Consider the following 22,234-nt stretch of genomic DNA (forward strand, 5'->3'; position numbering starts at 1 on the left):
AGGGAATTTAGTAACATGAAATAATGAGGTATCTAACATCTAAACATACACATTTCTGTGTTTTTCTAAATAACTGGAAATTTTTCAACATAACTCATCTTGCCTCATTAACTCAGCACTATTTTACTGATATATTGTAACACATAAGAATATGTAAGAATGAGTTGCTAATCCATTAATAGTAAGCTCAAAAAGTTCGGGCCGGGATTTAGCTCAGCAAGACCGGCTGCCTTGCAAGTGCAAGGTCCAGAGCTCAATCCTCAGTACCAAAAAAAAAAGTTAAAACTAGTTTACTAAACTCCCTGCCTACCTCCTCCCTCCATAACTCCCACTCCACCTTAACACCCTGCTTCACAAAGAGCACTGAAGCTGTGACACAGGGACTCCGAGAATGATCTATGTCCCAATCTCAGACCCTGAGTTCGCCTGGCGAAATCAAGCAGGATGAGCCAGGTGTCCCACTGGAGACCAATGGCGAACTTAGCTGGCTTCCCAACCAGACTAGCCCGGCACCTCGTACAGGGGCTGCCACACGGCCGGTACCCAGCAAATGTGTGCTGAACTGGGCTCCTGTGTAATGGAACCACACCCAGCTGTTCTTGTTTCCATGCCTCCTTTCTCTTAAGAATTCTGCTTTTAGCCTGGCACGGTAATCTCAGCACTCTGGGAGGCTGAGGCAGAAGCATCTCAAGATCAAACCTAACCCGAGCAATGTATTGAGGCCCTGATTCAAAATAAAAAAATAGCTGGAGACATAGCTCAGTGCAAGGCCCTGGGTTCAATCCCCAGTATGTAAAAATGAATCAACAACAGAACTCTGCTTTTTTTTTTTTTTTTTTTTTTTTGGTACTGGGGATCAAACTCGGGACCTTGCAGTTGTGAGGCAGGCAGCGGAACCACTGAGCTAAATCCCCGGGCCCAGAACTCTGCTTTGTGATTATCATTTTCTATTGAGCTTCAACTTTTATTTATTCCTTTCACTCAGTGAATAAATGTTTTTTTTGAGTTCTTTTGTGAATAAATATGTTTAAAGGAGTCTCATCATGAAACAAAAAGCCTTCCCACATCACTGAGTTCCACAAGCCCAATTCTACCTCCACTTATCTATTTCAATCGGTCTCAAAAAGGTCACTGATTGTACTGGTGTCTGGTTGCTGACTGCCGAGTCAGATGGATACTTAGGTTTTACATTTTGGCATTTTATTGTTTGCAGAGCTGAAATTACCTCTTGTCCAATGAATAGATCCTCCAAACCTTGAAAAACACACAAAGTAGATACACACACATATGTATATCCTCAGAACAAAGTTATCTACTATTTGGGTACTTTTGTTTTGTTGTTTTTTTGCTATGCCATTCAGGCTGGCCTTGAACTCATTATGTACCCCAGGTTGACCTCAAACTCAAAGCAATCCTCCTGCCTCAGCCCCCACAGTGTGCTGAGATTATAGGTATGTGCCACCATTTCTTTCCTGCATTTTTGGACATATTTTTTTTTATATAGGTTGAGATGATTTCACTCTTTACCTCATTTAATTTTCTATGGAATTCTATACTATTGATTATTATTATTATTTTTTGGTGGTTTTTTTTTTTTTTTTTTTTTGGTACTGGGAATCAAACTTAGGACCTTGCACTTTCAAGGCAGGCACAGTGCCACTGAGCTAACTCCCCAGCCCTTATTATTATTTTTTGAGACAGGGTTTTGCTATACAATTCAGGCTGGCCTTGAACTCAACTCACTATGTAGACCAGGCTGGCCTCAAACTCATGGCAATCCTCTTGCCTCAGCCTCCTGCATGCTGGGATTACAGGTGTGCAATACCACACCTGGCTTAGAATTTCATACTGTTGACTGACACAGTTTTTCCATTAAACTCTGTCTTTGGGCCCTACATCTTTCTATTTTGTTGGGTTCTTTTCTCTATTCCCTATTGAAATGTTAGCTTCATTAAGGTTACCCTCCAGTCTATGTGCTTTGACTGAATAGCTTCACTAGGTTTTTTTTTTCTCCTAGTACTGAGTATTGAACTCGGGGAGCACCGAGTTACATCCCCAGCCCCTCTTTATCTATTTGTTTACTTATTTATTTATGAATGAGAAAGAGTCTGATTAAGTTGCTTAGATTGCCCCAGGCTGGCCTCAAACTTGCAATCCTCCTGCCTCAGCCTTATGGTGGAATAACAGGCACAGCAGGCAGTGCCACAGTATAGGATTTTTCACATAGATGTCTTGGTTACTTTTCTTGTTGCTGAGACAAAATACCCAACACCCAAAGTTGAAGGAGGAAAGGTTTATTTGGCTTACAGTTCGTAGAGGTTTCAGTCTATCGTCAGCTGGCTCCAAAGCAGGGTGGCATGGCAGAAGGTAATTGCAGAGGAGAAACAGTTCATGGTGGGCAGAAGGCAGCAAAGTGGTGAAGTAGAGAAGCAGCAAGGGACAAGTGGTAATAGCAGCCCTCTTTCCATCCCTTATGTTCTATCCAGGCCACATCAGCCCTTTAGGGCAGGTAGCACTCACACCCAGGGTGGGCACCCTTAATCCTACCATCGTGCCATGAGTCAATACCAGCATCACACACTCTAGATCCAGCCACCTCTGCAAAGCCCCATCTATGACTGCATGAGGCTTTGGAGGGACATCTAGACACAGCCATAACAGATGTTTTGTTATTACTTCAAACTTATTATGTCCCAAACTGAACTCCTCCTTCTCTTCCTCACACTAGCCACACCCCCTTAATGTTTCCATCTCATTACTAGTACCACTAATACATAAATTTTACCCTTTCCAATCTATTCCTCACAGTACAGTCAGAAAGATTATTTTCTTTTTTTGGAGACAGGGTCTTGTTATGTAGCCCAAGCTGGCCTCATACTCATGGTCTATATTCCTCAGCCTCCTGAGTGGTGGGATTACAGGTGTGAACTACCATACTGGGCTAGAGAGATCATTCTTTTTTGTTTGTTTTTTGTTTTTTGAGACAGGGTCTGGATCTATAATTTAGGCTGGCCTTGAACTCACTATGTAGCCCAAGCTGGTCTTGAACTCCCAGCAATCCTCCTGCCTCAGCCTCTCAAGTGCTGGGATCACAGGGGTGCACCACCACACTCAGCTTAAAAAGATTATTCTAAAGAGCCAATTTTATCATGTCCTTCACTTGATTTAAAAAAAAATTGTGGTTTTTCTTTTTTGGTACTGGGGATAAAACCCAGAACCTCACACATGCTAGGCTGATAGCTTACCACTGAGCTACACTGTGAAACTCCCTTGCTTAAACTCTTTAACCTCTGCCTTCAAGATAAAGTCCAAAGGGCCCTCTGTGATCTAAGCCTTGCTCCCTTCTACCTATTTCTGGTCTCACCTCTTGCATGCCTGCTACAGCTACAGATTCAGTTTCCAGAATGTAACACTTCTGAATCTTTTAGGTAGCATTTTCATTTGAAAGACCCCTTTCTTCTCCTTCTTTTAGTACAATGTATGTTTACAACACAGAATACATTTACCATGGGGGAACAGCGATACAGATCTCATCTTCATCCTTTTCACTTCCCTTCCCTTCTCCCGTCTCCTCCGATCCTGATTCCCTTCCCATCTCCATAAAGTCTATCTCCTTGTATCCTACATCTATTTTTACTTTTTAAAATTTTTAAAGCAAAACATTTATTAGTACATTTAAGATCTAATGCTAACACTCATCATAGGGAATTTATACCTGTACATGATATAGCCTGCCTTTTTTTCCCATTTCCCCCCTCCCCTTCCTATATGCAAAAGCTTTGTTTCCATTTTTCATTCTATTTCTTGTCTCTTCATTCCGTTCTTTCTCCCTACCCCTCCCTTGTTTCCCTTCCAATTTGAACATTCTCTATTTCCCAATATCTATTGTACATTTTAGTCCTTATTTCCACTTTGTTTCTCACATCAGAGAAAAAATGTGGTATTTAAACACATGTGCAATTTATTTCACTTAAGCTTTTACTCTATTATACTTTGAGTTTCTCATATAGAATAAATTATGATATTTAACCTTCTTTATCTGATTATTTCATTATGGTCTCAAGGTACATCCATTTTCCTAGAAATGACTTGAATTTTTCTTTATGTCATAGTAATACTCTGTTGTGTATATATATCCCATATTTTCCCTTATCCATTCATCTGTTGATGGGCATAAAGGTTGCTTCAAAGTTTAGCTATTATGAGTTGTGTTGCTATAAATATGGATATACATGTATCACTTTATTTGGGGGGGGCAGTTTGAGACAGAGTTTTGCTATTTTAGTTCAGGATGGCTTTGAACTATGTACCCCACGTTGGTTTTGAACTTGTGGTGATCCTCCTGCCTCAGCCTCCCAAGTGCTGTGATTAGAAGCATGCATCACCATGCCTGGCTCAATATGTCACTTTATTTATTAACGGTAGCAAAATTTTATTAAAGGTAGGAAAAGATTGGATCAAATAAAAGATTGGGCCTACACCATGAGGGTGGGCCATCGTGCGAGAGAACACAGTGACCCCAATGTATCACTTTAATACGATATCTTTAATTTTTTGGGGGGAATCGGAGATCGAACTTGGGACCTTGCCCTTTTGAGGCAGGTGGCAGAACCACTGAGCTAAATCACCAGCCCATGTCTTTAACTTTTTTGGAAAGATACCGAGAAGGGAAATAACTGGGTCAAATGGGATTTCTAACTTTAGTTTTTTGAGGAATCTCTGTACTGATTTCCATGGTGGTTGTACTAGTTTACACTCCCAACAATAATGAAGAAGAGTGCCCCGCCCCCAATAGTATTTGTTGTTGAGTTCTTGATAATTGACATTTTTTTCTGGAATAAGATGGAATCTCAGTGGTGTTTTAATTTGCTTTTTTTTTGGTACCAGGGATCCAACTCAGGACCTTCTGCTTGCAAGGCAGCCATGGTACCACTGAGCTAAATTCCTGGCCCTGATTTACATTTTTCTAATGGTCAAAGACAACTAACATTTTTTTCATGTATTTATTGGCCATTTGTATTTCTCCTAGTGTCCATTCATTTCAACTGCCTTTTTTTGGGGGGGGTCCTCTTAATTTGGGGGATCTAATTTTTTTGTTTCTCATATATGAGAAACTCAGTTTATTTATTTAATTTTATGGTACCAGGGATTGAACTCAGGTCCTTGCGCTTTCAAGGCAGGTGGCGGCACCACTGAGCTAAATCCCCAGCCCCAAGCATCATTTCTTAAACTATACAGTGGACCCTTGAGTTATGACTGGCCAGACATATGAAAAACTTGGGCTATGACTGGAATTTTAGTTTTAACTTACAAAGTCTTGAGTTACAACCTGAAGGTGCTTCCAGACAAGATTTAACCCTTAAAGAGTCCTGGAAGAAAGGCCAGGTATTTAGCTCAGTGGCGCCCTACCTGCCTCACAAGGGCAAGGTCCTGAGTTCGATCCCCGGTACTGGGTGGGTGGGGGAGAGTCCTGGAAGGAGTATGACAACATCCCTTCCTGTGTGGGGCTAACAGAAATCTTGGGCCAGTGTCTAAGGACACCAAGATCTGCCTGTGTACAGGACAGAGACTTTGAAGGCTGTGTAGGGGTGCTTGAGCCTTCAATTGACCAACTTGAGTTACAACCAATCCTCAAGAACAAATTGAACTCCTAAGTTAAGGGCTCACTATATTTTGTCCACCATATGTTTTTGGCCTATTTGTTGAAGATTAGATGGCTGAAGGTGCCTGAGGTTATTTCTGCATCCTCTATTCTGTTTTATTTTTTGAGACTGGGTCTCACTACGTAGTTCAGGGTGGCCTTGAACTATGTAACCCAGGCTGGCCTCAAACATGTGGCAACCCTCCTGCCTCAGCCTCCTGAGTGCTGGGATTACAGGCGTGCACTACTATGGCCAGCTACATGGATCCTCTATTCTGTTCCACTGATCCATGTCTATTTTTGTGCTGGTACCATGCTGGGCTTTGTGTTTTTTTTTTTGTACCGGGGATAGCACTCGGGACCTTGCACTTTCGAGGCAGGCGGCAGGAACACTGAGCTAAATCCCTGTCCCTTGTTTGTTTTTTTGAAACACATCCTTGCTATGCAGTTCAGGCTGGCCTTGAACTCAACATGTAGGCTAGGCTGACCTCAAATCCATGGCAATCCTCCTGCCTCAGCCTCCCTCGTGCTGGGAGGATTACAGGTGTGAGCCACGATGCCCGGCCCCCATACTGTTTTTCATCATAGCTTTGTAGTATCACTTGAAATCGGGATTGTGAAGCCTCCCGTTTTGCTCTTAATATTCTGGTTCCATATACATTATAGTATTCTTTTTTAAAATTCTGTGAAGAACGTTATTGGTATTTTGATTGGGATTGCATTAAATCTCTATCCTTTTTTTCTGTATCTGTATCCTTTTTTAGCAGTATTATTTCTGCCTATGCACGAACAGGGGATGTCTGAAAGATCCCTGTCCTAATTTAACCTCTTTTCCCGAATAAATTCTACTCTTTCCCCCACCTGGAGAACTTTGCTGTCCATCCTCCATCATCTCAAATTGAGTGGGGAGCCCTGCTCTGTTTCTAGAACATTTTGTTTACCCGCTTTGACACTGAATTTCTGTATTTGTGTCTGCCTCTTTCTTTTTGGTACCGGGGATCGAACTCGGGTCCTTGTACTTGAGAGGCAGGCAGCGGAACCACTGAGCTAAATCCCCAGCCCTGTCTGCCTTTCTTGTATCTCCCTGTAGACTGGAAACTTCTTGATGACAGGAACCATATTGTGTGCAGTGCAGTCGTCCCTGGAGTAAGAGTTTTACAGGCCTTATCTTGCTTACTCATCACAACAATCCAATGATGTTCCACATCATTCCTATTTTGCAAATAAGTAAATTAAGACAGAGTTTAAGAAATTTGCCCAGAATCATTAAGACAGCAAAAATCAAGAATTTTTTTTTGGTAGTATTGGGGATTGACCAGGGATGCTTTACCACTGAACTACATCCCCAACAACTTTCATTTTTCTATTTTTTTGGTACTGGGGATTGAACTCAGGAACTTGTGCTTGCGAGGCAGGGATGGTACCACTGAGCTGCATCCCTGGGCCCAACTATTATAATTATTAAAACAGGGTGTCACTATGTAGCCCAGGCCTCGAACTCCTGCCTCAGTTTTCCAGACTGGTGGGATTATAGGTGTGTACCACCTTGCCTGGCATGGGCTTTATTTTTGCAGTTCTGGAGATCAAACCTATGGAACCCATACTGGGAAAAAAATATATAAACACAGATACTGAAACTCTTCAGCTAACTAGTTTTGTCACTCTGTAATTTTTTTCTTTTCTTTTCTTTTTTTGGTACCCAGGATGGAACTCAGGACCTCATGCTTGCCAGGCAAGTGGAGTACCGCTGAGCTACATCCCTGGTCCAGTAATTTCTTTCTTTTTTTTGGTATTGAGGATAGAACTTGGGACCTTGTGCTTGTGAGGCAGGCACCAGAACCACTGAGCTAAATCTCCAGCCCCTAGTAATTTATTTCTATAACTCAACATCTTTACTTGGAAAGTAAGGAAGTTGGGTGCTGTTTTAAAATGAAATAAACATTGCATTAACTGTGTCCCCGGAATACGCAGCTGTAGATTTGTGCTCATCTGTGTAGAAGTATTGAACTTTTCCACATTATTTTCTTCCAGGTAGACAACAGGCTCTTCAAAGGTGGAGCGCCTTTAATAAATATTCATACAGCCTGGCTCAGTGTCTAGTGAGCTGCTCAGAAAGTCAGGCATCATAATCCCCTGGCTAAATCAGGAGACAGCAAGTCAGAACACCCAAGTGGTTGAAAAATTTATTTGGAAAGCTTCTGATTAAGGAGAAAAAGAATGAATCAGATACTGAGAGCAAGATTCTTTCTCCAGTTTAGAAAGCACTGCCTATCCCCAACACAATAGGGATTTCTCCGGAATATCTGTTTAACTTCCTTGAAGCATAATCACTTGAGAAGCCCATCACATGTGGAGAAATACCTGATCAACTCTCCTAACCAAAGCTGGGCAAAATGGGCAGGCAGTTCCAACCTATTACTTGTGACTATCAGGTGGTGGTGGAGAGGGAGGGGCCCTGTTTTTCCTTTGGTAATCTTCCTTTTGTACATTACATTAATATGCACCCTACCTCCCCATTCTAGGCAATGAACTCAGGGCCTTGCCTCTACCTCTGAGCTGCACCCCCAGCCCTCACAAGCAGCTTTTAACTCCTCTCCGTGGCGCCAGGCTTCCAGGAGCGCAGGCTGGGACATCATGAATAAAGAAGCTCCTCTGCCTCCTGCTGGCCACAAGCAGACAGACATGTTTCTTTTCGGCTTACCACTATGAGGTCACATTTCTCCTTCACACACATGGGAACTTGTGGAGAAAAGGAAAACTGGAAAGGAAAATGAAGAATGGACTTCATTTTGCTGGGTCTGGACTAAGCTTTAGATGACAAGAAACCATTTAGATCACATACCTTTAATCTTTCATTTTGTGAGCTATAACCTGAAGTCGATGCATCTTCTGCAATAGCCACAGAAACACAGGACCAACAGGGCCAAGGAAAAGCCTGGTCCGACTGCCACCATCCCTGCTCCCTCTCTTGTAAGTGGGGCAAATGGGGAGCCCAGTCATAGCCCAAACTAAAGGCCCCAGTGTTCCTTAGAAACTCAGGGCCCCAAACCAGCTTCTCCCCTAAATGGTGTCTTCAGTATTTCAGCCCCCCTCCCAAGCCCCAATAAAACACACCAACTGCTTCAGAGTATTTCTGGGTTGGGTTTTTTCATGGGTCTTTTTTTTTTTTTTATTTCAAATACTGAAAAAGTCCCTGGGCTCTGTGGGGCTCCCCGCTCATGGTTCCTTTCCCCCATGCTCACTGCCCTTTCCTTCCCACGTAACAAATCTGTTTAAAGGACAGCACTCTTTTTTCTTATGGACAATTAACATTGAGTTCTCAGCTTGCTCTGCAGTCAGAGGAGCTGTTTGCATCTGTTGTATGTAGATCAACAGTTGCTTTTACTGACACCAGGTCTCTCCAGCCACAACCACACCAGGCATTTACCTGAATTAGAACCCTTACTAGTCTACTCTGCTTCCTCCTCTTCCACCGACCCACACCAACCACTGGGTTAAGAAGGAAGATAGTCAGGGATGTTTTTATCATCTCTAAATCCTAATTCTCATTCACCCAAATCTCCCACCCCACCCTCTCAACCCCACCCTTGGGATTTCACTGAGATTTCTCCCAACAGTTATTTGGAAAAAAAGGTAAAACAAAAAAGGGTTCAAGGTCTTGGTGCTCAGCCCAAGGGGCTCCATGCGCTGGGACACCAACGGGCAGGGGCTTCTGCCTCTCCAGCCCACACCCAAGCCACCTCCTGACCCCTGGCTGCAAAAGCAGGGAGGGGCAGGAGCCAGCACAGGACCCAGGGGGGCAGCGTCTCAGGATCTGGCAGAGCCCCAGGCAGCATCATTCAACTTGGCCACTGTGGACGAACACAGAAGAAAACAAAAAAACAAAAAAACAAAAAACACTGTCAAGTAATAGGGGAAAAACCTTGAAATCCATCCCAGTCTCTGCCCCATGATTCCTCTACACTTTATCATCAGGCTACTTGACATGTGCCTCAAAATCTTATCCATAAGGAATTTGCCAAAAAAAAAAAAAAAAGAGAGAGAGGTTTGGGGCTATTTTTGGAGATACTCATGGAAAACACACACAGAAAAGCAATTCTTTTTTTTTTTTTTTGGTACCAGGGATCGAACTTGGGATCTTGTGCTTGCAAGGCAGGCGCTGGAACCATTGAGCTAAATCCCCGGCCCAGAAAAGCAATTCTTTAAACAAGCTCAAGTCACTGGAGGTTTCTGGAGAGCAAGGTGCCTGGCTGAAAGCGGGCTCGGTGTGCAAGGCAGAGCCAAAGCCACTCAGAGCAGGGGACACTGAGGCAGCTCAGTGACAGGTAGTGACTGTGAGGAGGCCAGGGCCAGACACAATGCTAAGTGAGTTTAATAATCTGGGTCTCATCAAAGCAACTTTCGAATCTCTTCCTTGCTAAGGAAGCCATGTACTCCAGGCTGGAAACAGCTGGCAAATACAGAGTATAGCCTGAGTGCTTGCTCAGCCTTGAAGATGGACAGGTAGAGAGAGAGAGGGAGACTAACAGTTTCTCCCAATTCTCTACTCCTTCTATTACTTCCTGAAAACCAGACTCACTGTGAACACCAGTCTCGAGGACTCAAACTGACCAAAAGAATGCAGCTCAGACAGAAAAGAAAAAAAGTACAGAATTCGAGCAGATCGGAGATGAAGAAAACGTACAAAATTATATATATATTTATATATATAATAACATGACATATCTATGTACAACATGGCTGGGACAGTTGAGGAAACTATACAGTGACGTTCGGCGTTCTCCCCTTCCCACATGGACTTTAGATAAAGGATGACAGCATGAGGGAATGGAGCAAGAAACACAAAAATTATATACAATTACAAGTGACAGTCAGGGAGTTTGGGGGAGGGAGGTCAGGGATCCTGCTCTCTCCATTCCTTCCTCACCAACCTTTTCCTATCCAATCTGAACGACACCCCGAAAGCTGAAGTTAGGAGATGTAACAGACCTCATCACCCCAAATACAGCAACAAATCAGCTGGTCATTCTCAATGGGCGAGTGGCTGGTGGTCAGAATTGAGGTGAAGGGGCAAGAAGATTACAGAATCTTACTCTCTTTAACAGTTAGTTCTCACGCTGGCCCTCTTTGTCACAACTAGCAGGAAGCATTCCGTAAGATTCAGGCCAAACTAGCAATAACTAGATTGAAGATGCCAGTCACCACAACCCCTTTCTTCCACCTGCTTGGGAAGCAGCATTGAGACCTGACCTTATTCCTCAAGATCGAGGTTACTGAGCTCTAGGAAGGCGGCTTTCTTTGTCTTTCTGCCTCAACCATTTTCCCTGCTTCCTCCAAGGTGGATCATCTCCTAAGAACCTGTTCTGCGACCCCTCTGCAGTAGCACTAAACTCTCTAGAGTTAGGGAGCTCAGTTTATCCCTTCTCTTTCTCTCTTCCTAACAACACCCCTGGCATCTGATTACATCAGAATCACGGGTCACCACATGGACATGACCAAGCATGTTTCCAAGCAGCTTTTTGGCAGCTAAGGCCCAGATGGAGGCCAGGAAAGTGGGTGGGGTCAGAGACAAGAAGCTTCCATGGCTTTCTTTTTGGTACTAGGGACCAAACCAGGGGTGCTGTACCACTAAGCTACATCCCCATCCCTTTTTTAATTTTGGGACAGGGTCTCACTAAGTTGCCCGGGGGGGGGGGGGGGGGCTTGATCCTCCTGTCTTGGCCTACCTCACTGCTGGGATTACAGGTGCATGCCACTGCACCTGGCTCCATGGCTAGCTTAATAATTTTTTCTTAATCAGCACTGTGATACCTATGAGGCTCTGTTGCCTGAACTTGTAGCCCTCAAATCCCAAACATCCTCCTTCGCCATGTAGACCTCAAGTGGTTGGTTCCCTCTGGAGTACTTCCTAGTATTGCAGAGCAGATGCTCACTCATGGGCTTTCTTCACTTTTAGTTTTGCAGAGTTTTTCTGCCAGCAGGTACAGGATTTTAGAGCCAGAATCAATCTTGTACATACTTAACTCCATTTTAAAGATGAGAAAACAGAAATAGAGAGGCTAGATGACTTGCCCAAGGTTATTCACTGGTCCTACCAAGACTGAGTGGAACTAGACACCAAATATGTTGAGTCCTAAGCCAGTGTTCCTTTCTACTATCCCACAAAACATTCCAAAGCAATATACTGGAAGAGAGAGAGAAGGCGCCCATTTTCATGAATAATGTTCACCAATCTTTACATCATTTGAGAGCCAGGGCAAACGGTAAGATGTACTAAATAAAGGAGGTTAAGTGGCCACTACAGTTTTATGTAAGCAGATCAGTTTCCCTTTTTGAGGATTCTTTCAACTTGCCATAATGGAAACACGAAGCAATAGAAGCCTAAGGGACAAAACATTTAGAAGCACAGAAAACATGTCTCATTCAGTCTGCCTTTCCCAACTACGTCAGGTCAGGCTTGGGATGTTAAAAGTGCCATCCATTCCCAAGCCTTGGCCTAACCGACTCTGTGGCACACTCTTCCAAAGGAGAAAGCACATCTCCCCAGTTTCTCATGAAAGAAAATGAGTTTGCAGCACTTTGCATTCCTAGTCTTTCCTATTTCCAGGCCCCTACCTGGGCTACAATGAGGGTGTGGAATTCTCAATTTAACCAAAGAAACGAATTCAGAGCCCCCTTCAACCCACATTACCTTCTCAGCAGCCCCCAGCAGAATCAGTATTTCCTGGCTGGCAAGCTGAGAAGACCTGACTAGGGGCCCATTCCATCCCTGCCTACGACATAGGAAAGTCCAGTGGGTGAGGAAGGGGAGCAGAGGAGGGCCTAGGTTACCCCGCAAGCTTGCTGGTGACGAGTGAGGACTTTCTCTGGGGCAGATCCTGTGGGGTGGGGATGTGGTCACCAGTCACCAGGTTCTTGTCTGGTCCTGCACTTGGCAGCTGCTTATTCTTCATCTTGGCTTTGGCCATGTTGTAGTCTCCTGAGTCAAAGTACTTTTGCTAAGAGATAAACAGGGAAGTTTAGGTGAGTAAGGTTCTGGCATTCCTCAAAAGCAAGGAGACTCACATTTATTACAAACCCTCAAACACACACAGATCTTTCAAGTAAGTCTTTTTTATACATACGTAGTTTAACATTAATTTGACAAATTTATGTCTTCTCTCCAATACATTCTGACTTTTTCGGGTATACAAGCAATTTTCCAGAAAGAATATACAATTTTACAAAGGATAGCCCCTATATCCTTTGTACCTTACTCATTACAGGACAGTTCAACCATAATTCCTTACTTCATTCTGAAAGGCTTACCAAGGACATTACTAGATGCAAAAGCAATAGCTTGGTGCTAGAGGAACAGAAATCAATATGATATATAAAATGGTCAATCCAGGGCTATCCCAGCAATCAGCAGGAGAGCAATCTCAAGCCAACAACTTCAAAATTAAAAAATTATTCTCTCAGACCAGGAATAGAAACTGGGCTTGTTCATGAGGATAATGTGTTTTCCCTGACTCCCACCACTCCCACACATGTTCCATGGCTGTGGCAGCCTGCCCACGCTGGCCTTGCCTATGGCGAGGTAAACTGCAAATCAACACATTATCATTGGTGACTAAGACTCAGTAACTGGGATTCTCCACAGGAGTCTGTCTCACTCTCCATTTCATCCTCACAGAAGTGCACACTCCAGTTTAATGTCTTACAACCCCTCAGTGGGTTTAAGGTACCTCTGGAGACTGAGGAACCTGATCAGGAGCCAGATGGATATGAAGATATATTTTCACGGGTGAGGAAGACCACTCTGGACAGGAAAAGTAAGTCTCTTAAGGGAGCAGAGCTCATGCTGACTTCAAGGGCTGAAGAAATCTACTTATTTCAGGTTGAGGATTTCTGTAGGACAGATGGCTTGATTTTTTTCCCTGAAACAATACATCCCCAAATTTATCTCTAATCCCTAAAAAATTACAGTCCTAAAACCTTGCCACCCAAGCAGGAAAATGCCGGGGGGCACCCTGCATTTCCAATCTCTAATACCTGCCCCCTTTCCATGCACCCAAATGCCCCTACATTATACCTTCATTTCCTGTATGGGCTATCAGAAGGAAACTGATACCATATCAAGGATTTATAACGATTTATTTTTCTCTTTTCAAGTTTCTAATTTTTCTTTATTAGGGCCCAACAATAAAACCTCCAGAAAATCAAACAGATGAACCTTAACAGACTTTAGAGTCCCTCTTGTTTCTAAAGTAAGAGGATAAGAGACTGTTCCATTCATACCCCTTTTTGGAGTCTCTTCATGAGGAAGTCAGAACCTCCAGGCTTTTGTCCTAGGCTTGGATATTTGGCCTTTAGCTTTGCCTCCTCAGCTCTCTCAGGAAGAATACCTTCTTTCTCCTGCGTGTCCTGAAGGAAACAAAGGAGCCAAATAGAACTAAAGACTGAGAAAAAACCACTTCTAATATCTGATAATCCTTACACTATCAACTTTTCCCAGAGATCCACCCACTTGTTAACATTCTATCTCTACTGGGCATGGTGGCACATGCCTGTAATCCCAGCACTTGGGAGGCTGAGGCACGAGGATCCCCATGAATTCCAGGCCAGCCTGGACTACACAGTGAGACCTTGCCTCAAAAAACCAAACCAAAACAAAACAAAAATCCCCCCAAAACAAAAACCAAAACAAAACAAAAATGCTATCTCTATTTTTCAAATCCCTAAAGTTCAAGACTACTGTATTGTGAGAAGAAAAAGACAAGCTGCTTTGTGCACTACACCCAAGAAACCACCCCAGTGATCTATGAGTACTGGGTTAAAGTTAACACCTAAACAGAATACCTGAATCATACAGTGGATCATAGCTCACTCACCAGAGACAACAGGAAAGAAAGAGAAAAAGGAGCTAGCCGGGGATTCTGGTGATACAAGATGAGTAGGAGGGCCTTTTGAGGCTGTTTTACAGTCAAATGGAAAATGAAAGGGGATAAATCTTCTGACATGTTCCCTCCTTATTCAGAGTCTAAACTGTCTGGTAATTCTCTCTGTGGAGGAAGCAAGCATGTGAATTTCTTCAAGTTCTCTGAGTAATGGCATGGTGCTGCTTCCACCTTTCTACAAATATTGTGGTAGGAAGGTGATAGCTAAACAGATTAAAATAGCACTGTTTTTCACATCAGAGAAATTAAGAAATGGGGATCATTAGTATTTACCCACTAATTTTCACACACACACACACACACACACACACTCAATGCCTACCCTAGTGGGGCAAATGATGGAAGTCTGGGGAAATAGAATTCAAATGCTCTGCAGGGGCTCTCACTGTTCACTCTGCTGTTTTTTGGTTTCTTTAAATTAAAGAACCTGAAGTCAATGATGACTCTTGTCAGATTTTTCTTTGATAATTATGTACGGATTTAATACCATGTGTATTTCAACAGTCTCTGAGCCCAGTACTAAATGTTTCAAATCAAATACAAAACCAAGAAGGGGCTTATTTGGCGTTAATGTTTTCATCATAGAATTGCGGCGGGTGGACTAAATCCCAAATCTGAGAGAAGAGGGTGGTGTCTTTCTCGTCACGACTCTGTCAGCGTCTTTTCTAGGGTTCACCTCCATTATTATATTTGGAATTCCAGTCCACTTCAATCTTGTTCGGTCCTCACTGAAGGTAAACAGACGACCCCCAACTATCAAAATCAGTCTCTAGAGAAAGTTGCCGCCTTAAATTAGCTGTGGTAATTACTCTTCTCCCCTCCCCCAATGCTGGTCTTTTTTTAACGTATTTACCTCGATCTGCACCTTCTTGCGGTTTAAGTCCGCGGGCCCTAGCTTGCCTATTGGGTCACTTATCTCTGCTAAACGGAAAAACACTTTACAATCCAAGACCACCAGCCCCCTTTCATTCACCTAGTCTTTCCAAACACCCGCCCACGCCCAAGCTCAGCCAATTATAGCATAGCTTCCTCGGTTTGAGCGTTAGGCATCTTGGCCAATCAGGAAGGGTATACCACTGACTGACAACCGACCCAACCAACCAGCGCCAAACCTGCAGGCCCTGTTGAAGCTCATCCTGCGTGACGCAAGAAGTAGCCAACCCCTGCAGAGACCGAGACCATGGCGACCAATCCGCACTGGTAACAGACCGTCTCCCGCCTCAGCACTGTCGCCTCCGGCTCGCCCGCCCGCACCCCCTCTATTTCACCTGCTTCTCCTCGCCGGTCTCTTCCGCAGGGTTTTCGTCTTCTTGCTTCTGGGACATGGTGGGAACGGGACTGTGGAGTGTAGGGGGCCCGGGAAGTCAACCGGAGACAGGAAGGGGGAGGGGGAACGGGGACAACCTGAGCTGCTGCTTCGGCTCCTGTCACTATGGTTGCTCAGTCAAAATGGCGCCCCTTGCCCGTGACGTTGCTGCCGCCCCTTTCTGTGGAAGCCAATGAAAATGGGATAGATGGGGCAATGACGTAACGACCAACCAATAGTGACTAGGGAAAGGTGGGTTGTACAGAGGCGACGGGCAAGCAGGAACACCAACCAGAAAAGAAAGTGAGCTGCAAGGACCAATTAGAAGACCGCAGAGGATCTTGGAGGCGGGGCTGCAAGCCTTGACATTTTTGCTTCTGGGTAGGCTCAGAGTTCCTTCACCTCCATTGCCTAGTTCTCAGGAAGCTACAGAACGTCAAAGTGGAGAGCCACAGGATACAAAGCATTTATTCTGCGTGGAAAGGATTAAGCTTTGTACAGTGTTAACATGAAATTATCGATCTTCAGAAATAAAACTTTGTATGCCAGAGTGGACTTTAAAGTGGTATTCAACAGTTTTACGATGTGTCATTCATTTAGTGTGTGGAATGGAGATACGTACTGAGTCCCAACTTCGGTCGTCTTGCAAAAAAACTATGGTTTAGGTCCGGGGATTTAGCTCAGTGGTTCTGCCGCCTGCCTCGCAGGTGCCAAAACCCAAAAAACCAAAAAAAAAAACTATGCCTTATACCTCGCAATTTAATGCATTGTACGATTTTATAATTATTCAGGGTCATCCCATGAGGACCAAGCTCCTTGAAACTGAGAGCACAAGTACATTAAACATTTAGCAAATACAGTTAAAAGTAACGAACTTATCCAGAATCATAGTTCAACAATATTTCTTTTCTTTTTTTTTTGGATACTGGGGGTTGAACTCAGGGCCTTTGCATTGAGCTACATCCTCAATCTTTTTGAAATATTTTGAGACAAGGTCTTGCTAAGTTTCCCACACTGGGCTTCAGTTTTGGATTCTCTTTTCTCAGTCTCCCAGACTCTTAACTTCTTGAAGGTATTGGATACAGTGCTCTGGCCTCAGTGGTGTGCACCATCACACCTGACTTCAATAATATTTCTTGAACATCTGTCTGTCAATGGTGCAGCTTACACTCCCACTGGACTGTAAGGGAAAGGGCTTTCAGATGTGTTATCCTAAATCCTCAAGATTAAATGGACATATCTTACTGGAATGTTAGTTTAAAAGCATAGCTTAAAATGTGTATGGTGCTGCTGCATGCCTGTAATCCTAGCACTTGGGAGGCTGAGGGAGTAGGATTACCAGGAGTTCCAGGCCAGCCTGGGCTACAACATAGTGAGTTCAAGGCCATCCTGAACAACATAGCAAGACCTAGTTTCAAAAAACAAAAACAAAGAAAGCACATATTTGGGCCAGGGCTTTAGTTCAGTGGCACTGCGCCTGCCTGGCAAGTGCAAGGTCCTGAGTTCAATCCCTGGTGTGGGAAAAAGAAAAGAAAGAAAGCATGTATTTATATTAAAAAAATACAAAAGGTCTAATATTTAATAACACTGCAAACTTCATGTTAAATTTTAATATTTTAGGCAGCTTTTCATTTTAGGCTGCTGGTTCTTTTTTAAAATTTTTTGTTTGTTTTTACAGAAAGGGTCTGACTATGTAGTCCAGACTGGCCTTGAACTACATAGTCCAGTCTAGCTTCAAACTAGTGGCAGTCTTGCTGCCTCAGCTTTCCCAGTGCTGGGATTACACAACTGCTGGGCACGGTGGCACACACCTGTAATCCCAGCACTCGGGAGGCTGAGGCAGGAGGATCACTGGGAGTTTGAGGCCAGCCTGGAGTACATAGTGAGTTCAGGGCCAGCCTGAACCACAAAGGGAAACCCTGCCTCAAAAAACCAAAACCAGAAGCTGGGGATTTAGTTCAGTGGTGCCACCATGCCTGGGTTAATTAATTAATTAAATTTTGGTTTTATGAGACAGGGTCTCACTATGTAGTTCAGGCTGGCCTTGAAATCATTATGGAGTCCAGGCTGGACTTGAACTGGTGGCAGTTCTCTTGCCTCAGCCTCTTGAGTGTTGGGATTACAGGCATGTGCCACCACACCCGGTATGAATTATTTACTTTATTTATTTATTTATTTTTGGTACCGGGGATTGAACTCGGGCCCTCGAGCTTGCAAAGCAGGCGGTGAAACCACTGAGCTAAATCCCCACCCCTGAATTATTTACTTTAAATGGGTATATTTCATGGCCTATGATTATATCTCAATAAAGCCATTATTAAATGGTTATTTATAAAAATATATAAATATAAAAGTACTATGAAACTGTTTCAATATAAGATTTTAAGCTACTAGAAATAAAAGGGAAAATCTAGTAGTCACTGGTGAAATACTTCTCTGTTTACAACAGGGAACCTGGCTATTCATATTGTATGTTTAAATCAGGCATGGTAATATTCACCTGTAATCTCAGCACTTGGGGGGGAGGCTGAGGCAGGAGGATTGCTGAGAGTTTGAGGCCAGCCTGGGATACATAGTAAGTTCAAGGCCAGACTAAACTGCAAAGTAAAACCCTGTCTCAGAAAACAAAACAAAACAAAACAAAAGAGTGTGTGTTTATGTCAACACATCCCAGTTGAATCTACTCTTCTACAATCCAAAATGTAAAGGAAAACCAACACAGTATACTGAGCTGATTAAAAAACGGAGATTCTGACAGCAAGAGAATCTTGTTTTGTCTGACTTGCATTCATAGTAATTTTACTGCTTTCTGGAAGAGATAATTCCCTTATCCAATAGGAGTCATGTTTGGTCTATTTCTTTGCAAGTTACTAGGCAAACTGAACTGGACTGAACAGAAACAAAGATACATGTACACATGGGACAGATGAGAGAAAAATATCAAAAACTGTTAATTTATTTCAGCATTAAAATAACTGATTTTACTCTCTGGGGAGACTTTGTTTTGAGACAGTGTCTCGCTCTGTAATTCAGGCTGGCCTTGAACTCACTATGTAGCCAATGCTGGCCTTGAACTCATGGCAATCCTCCTGCCTCAGCCTCTTGAGTGCTGGGATTATAGGTGTGCACTACCATGTCTGGCTAGAGAATACATTTTTAGAAATCATAATAGCTGGGTGTGTTGGTGCACCCCTGTAATATCAGTACTCCAGAGTCTAAGGCAGGAGGACCAATAGTTTGGGGTTAGTACATAGTGTGTCTCATATGCCAGAACTCATATGAATATACTTGTGGACATTTAGCTATGTAGAAGAGGGGAAGAACAAATTTTATACCAGAGATTTAGAATCTTCTTTATAGTTTTGTTAAAATTTGGTGTCAAAAAACATGTACTCATAGGAGAGTACAGTGAAATATAGTGTCAAAAGACAAAAATAACCTCTGATCTAGATTTCTGTACCACTGAGATTTATCCTAGGTCCAGGCATGTAGCTCAGTGGCACTGCGCCTGCCTTGCAAGCACAAGGTCCTGAGTTCAATCCCTGGTACTGAAAAGAAAAATTTATCCTTCAAAAGTGAAGGATAAATGAAAACCTTCAAGACAAAACAGGGAATCCATGTCCAGCAGACCTGCCCTGTGAGAAATGTTAAAGGAGCGCTTTCCTCAGAACAGGGGCCGGTGGCTCGTGTGGCTGTGGCCAAGATTAAGGCTCAGGACCTTTGTGGGAAGGAGAACCTAGCTGGGCAACCTGAAGGTGAAGCAGACCCAACTGCACACCGGCAAAGTGACCAAGCTCTCCGAGTTGTTCACCCCATTATTAGTCAGACTCAAAGAAAACCTCAGGAATTCTACAAGGACTAGGAGTAAAAGCCGGCAGAATTGTGGCCTCAAAAGTCGAGAACCATGTGCCATCAGCTGGACAAGCATGAGAAGCTGAAGACCAGGAAGCAGCAGCCGAAGACCCAGTACGGCTGTACCCTGTGCACATGTCCCCGGCCAAGGCCTGAGCGGTGCAGTGGGTAAAACTCAGAACAACAAAAAAAGGTTAACAGAAGTTACTAAGGAAGAAGGAAATCCTATGTCAGAAAGTCAGTTCTGTATGAAGAAAGGCATCAGAGAAGGAACAAATGAAGGTAAACAAAAAAGGTTTGAGGGCCGGGGATTTAGCTCAGTGGCACCGCACATGTCTCCTAAGTGCAAGGTCCTGAGTTTGATCCCTGCTACCGCAAAAAAAAAAAAACAACAACAAAAAAAATGGTTTGAAACAACAGCAAAAAAGGCAGTTTTCTAGTCTGAGAATCTCTGTTTAGCTTGGTTGTTGTAGTGGTGCCCCTGAGCCTTAGCTACTTGGGAGGCTAAGAAGGATTGTTTCAAGTTAAAATTTGAAGGCCAGCTGGCACAACACAGTGCAATACCATGTCAAACAGTAACAACATATATGCTGGGCGTGGGCGCACACACTTGTAATCCCAGCACTCGGGAGGCTGAGGCAGGAGGATTGCCATGAGTTCAAGGCCAGGCTGGGCTACATAGTGAGACTTTGTGTCAAAGAACAAAAAAACAAACCAAAACAAAAACCAAAAACTTAACCTGAAGCCTTTGTTTAGGCTACAACTTGTATATTGCCTCAAAATACTTTCAGGATACACATAAAAAGTACACATATTCGTGAAATTTTAGCATACTGCTAATTATTTTCCTTGCCTGGAATATAACTGTAGCTTTTTTTTTAGCCAGCAAAGATCCTTTAAGACTCAGTTCAGATGGAGGTAGCAGAGTATTGTGGTTAAAGTATGTATGTATGTGTGTGTGTATATATATATATATATATATATTTTTTAAAGCCTATATTTGATTTGTTGTTTTGTTTTGTTTTGTTTTGGTACCGGGGATCGAACTTGGGACATTGCGCTTGTGAGGCAGGCGGCAGAACCACTGAGCTAAATCCCTGGCCCTAAAGCCTGTATTTGAACTCAAACCTTACACTGAGTTTTCCAGCAAGCCTCATGACCTTACTGAATTTTCTTTAAAGACCTTGTATGGTTTTATAGTGTTGTGAGAAATAAATGAGAATGAGATACAAAGTTTTTGGCATAGTACAAGAAAAATGCTCATTATAGCCCCTGTAAAGAAATATAATTCCAGGCCTGCCTCAAAAGCGCAAGGTCCTGAGTTCAATCCCTGGTACCAAAAAAAAAAAAAAAAAAGAAATATAATTCCAAAGTCTTAATAGTCCCAGGAAGAATGTTTCTGCTTGTTTTCTTTTTGTGGTACTGGGCATCAAACACAGGGGTATTCTACCACTGAGCTACATTTCCAGCACTCCCCTCCCCCTTTAGAGATAGGGTTTTGCTTAGTTGCCCTCTTCAGGCTGACCTTGAACTTGGATCCTCCTGCCTCAGCCTACCAAGTAGTTAGGATTACAAGCATGAGCCACCACATTTGGTTATTGCTTTTTAAAATAATTTTGAGACAGCCTATGTAGTCCAGGCTGGCCTTGAACTCATAGTGATCCTCCTTCCTCAGCCTCCTGAGTGCTTGGATTATTTCTTTTCCTTTTTTTTTTGTTACTTCTTTTCTTAATGCTCCCAAATATTAAGTTCATACTTCTACTTGAGCAATTTATCACAAAATATCTTATTTGTTAATTAATTTGTGGTCTTGGTAGATGAATTATGTCATATACAATTTTTTATTGTCAGTACTCAGCAAGTACTATCCAATTTGCTAAGTACTTAATGCTTTTTTTTTGGTACTAGGGATTGAACTTGGGACCTTATGCTTTTGAAGGCAGGCATCGGAACCACTGAGCTAAATCCCTGGCCCTCTTAATGCTTTTTAATGGATTATGGGCAATAAAATAGAGGGGTGTTTTCAAATTTTAACATATAAGCTTTTAGAATTTAAAATGCAGCTTCTGGAATGCTGGGCCTGGTGGTGCTCACCTGTAATCCCAGCACTCAGGAGGCTGAGCTAGGAGGATCACCAAGAGTTGCTGGGTTACACACTGAGTTCAAGGGCAGCCTGGACTACAGAGTGAAAACCTGTCTCAAAAATTTTTTTTAAGGGCCAGGGATTTAGCTCAGTGGCACAGCACCTGCCTTGCAAGTGCAAGGTCCTGAGTTCGATCCCCAGCACCACAAAAAAAAAAAAAAAAGCTTCTGGAGTTGGGCATGGTACTTTGTGCCCGTAACCCTAGCACTCTGGGAGGCTAAAGAAGGATTGCAAGTTTGAGCCCAGCCTGGGCAACTTTAGCAACTTAGCAAGACTTTGTCTCAAAATAAAAAAAGGCTGGGAATGTAGTTCAGAGCAAAGTTTCAATCTTCAGTAAAACCAAAAATAAAATA

The 22,234-nt window shown here is 43.1% G+C and overlaps 1 protein-coding gene across 2 annotated transcripts; it reads right to left on the reverse strand.

Annotated features, from left to right (window-relative positions):
- Window positions 1-7,810: 7,810 nt before the first annotated feature.
- On the reverse strand, window positions 7,811-16,057 carry Ensa (endosulfine alpha). Of its 2 annotated transcripts, XM_004853985.4 has the most exons (4): window positions 15,849-16,057; window positions 13,922-14,047; window positions 12,473-12,639; window positions 7,811-9,492 (listed from the first exon to the last, which is right to left on the reverse strand). In XM_004853985.4, exons 1-4 carry the CDS (start codon window positions 15,903-15,905, stop codon window positions 9,477-9,479), a joined length of 366 nt encoding a protein of 121 aa, XP_004854042.1. In that variant the 5' UTR covers window positions 15,906-16,057; the 3' UTR covers window positions 7,811-9,476. The 2 variants fall into 2 exon arrangements, with proteins under 2 accessions (XP_004854042.1, XP_087069511.1); XM_087213385.1 differs by lacking the exon at window positions 7,811-9,492 and having other exon boundaries at window positions 10,318-12,639.
- Window positions 16,058-22,234: the final 6,177 nt, after the last annotated feature.

This window comes from Heterocephalus glaber, unplaced genomic scaffold, assembly GCF_053883595.1.
Source record: "Heterocephalus glaber isolate CG9 unplaced genomic scaffold, H.glaber_assembly_v1.0 deba00001442, whole genome shotgun sequence".
Lineage (NCBI taxonomy): Eukaryota > Metazoa > Chordata > Mammalia > Rodentia > Bathyergidae > Heterocephalus > Heterocephalus glaber.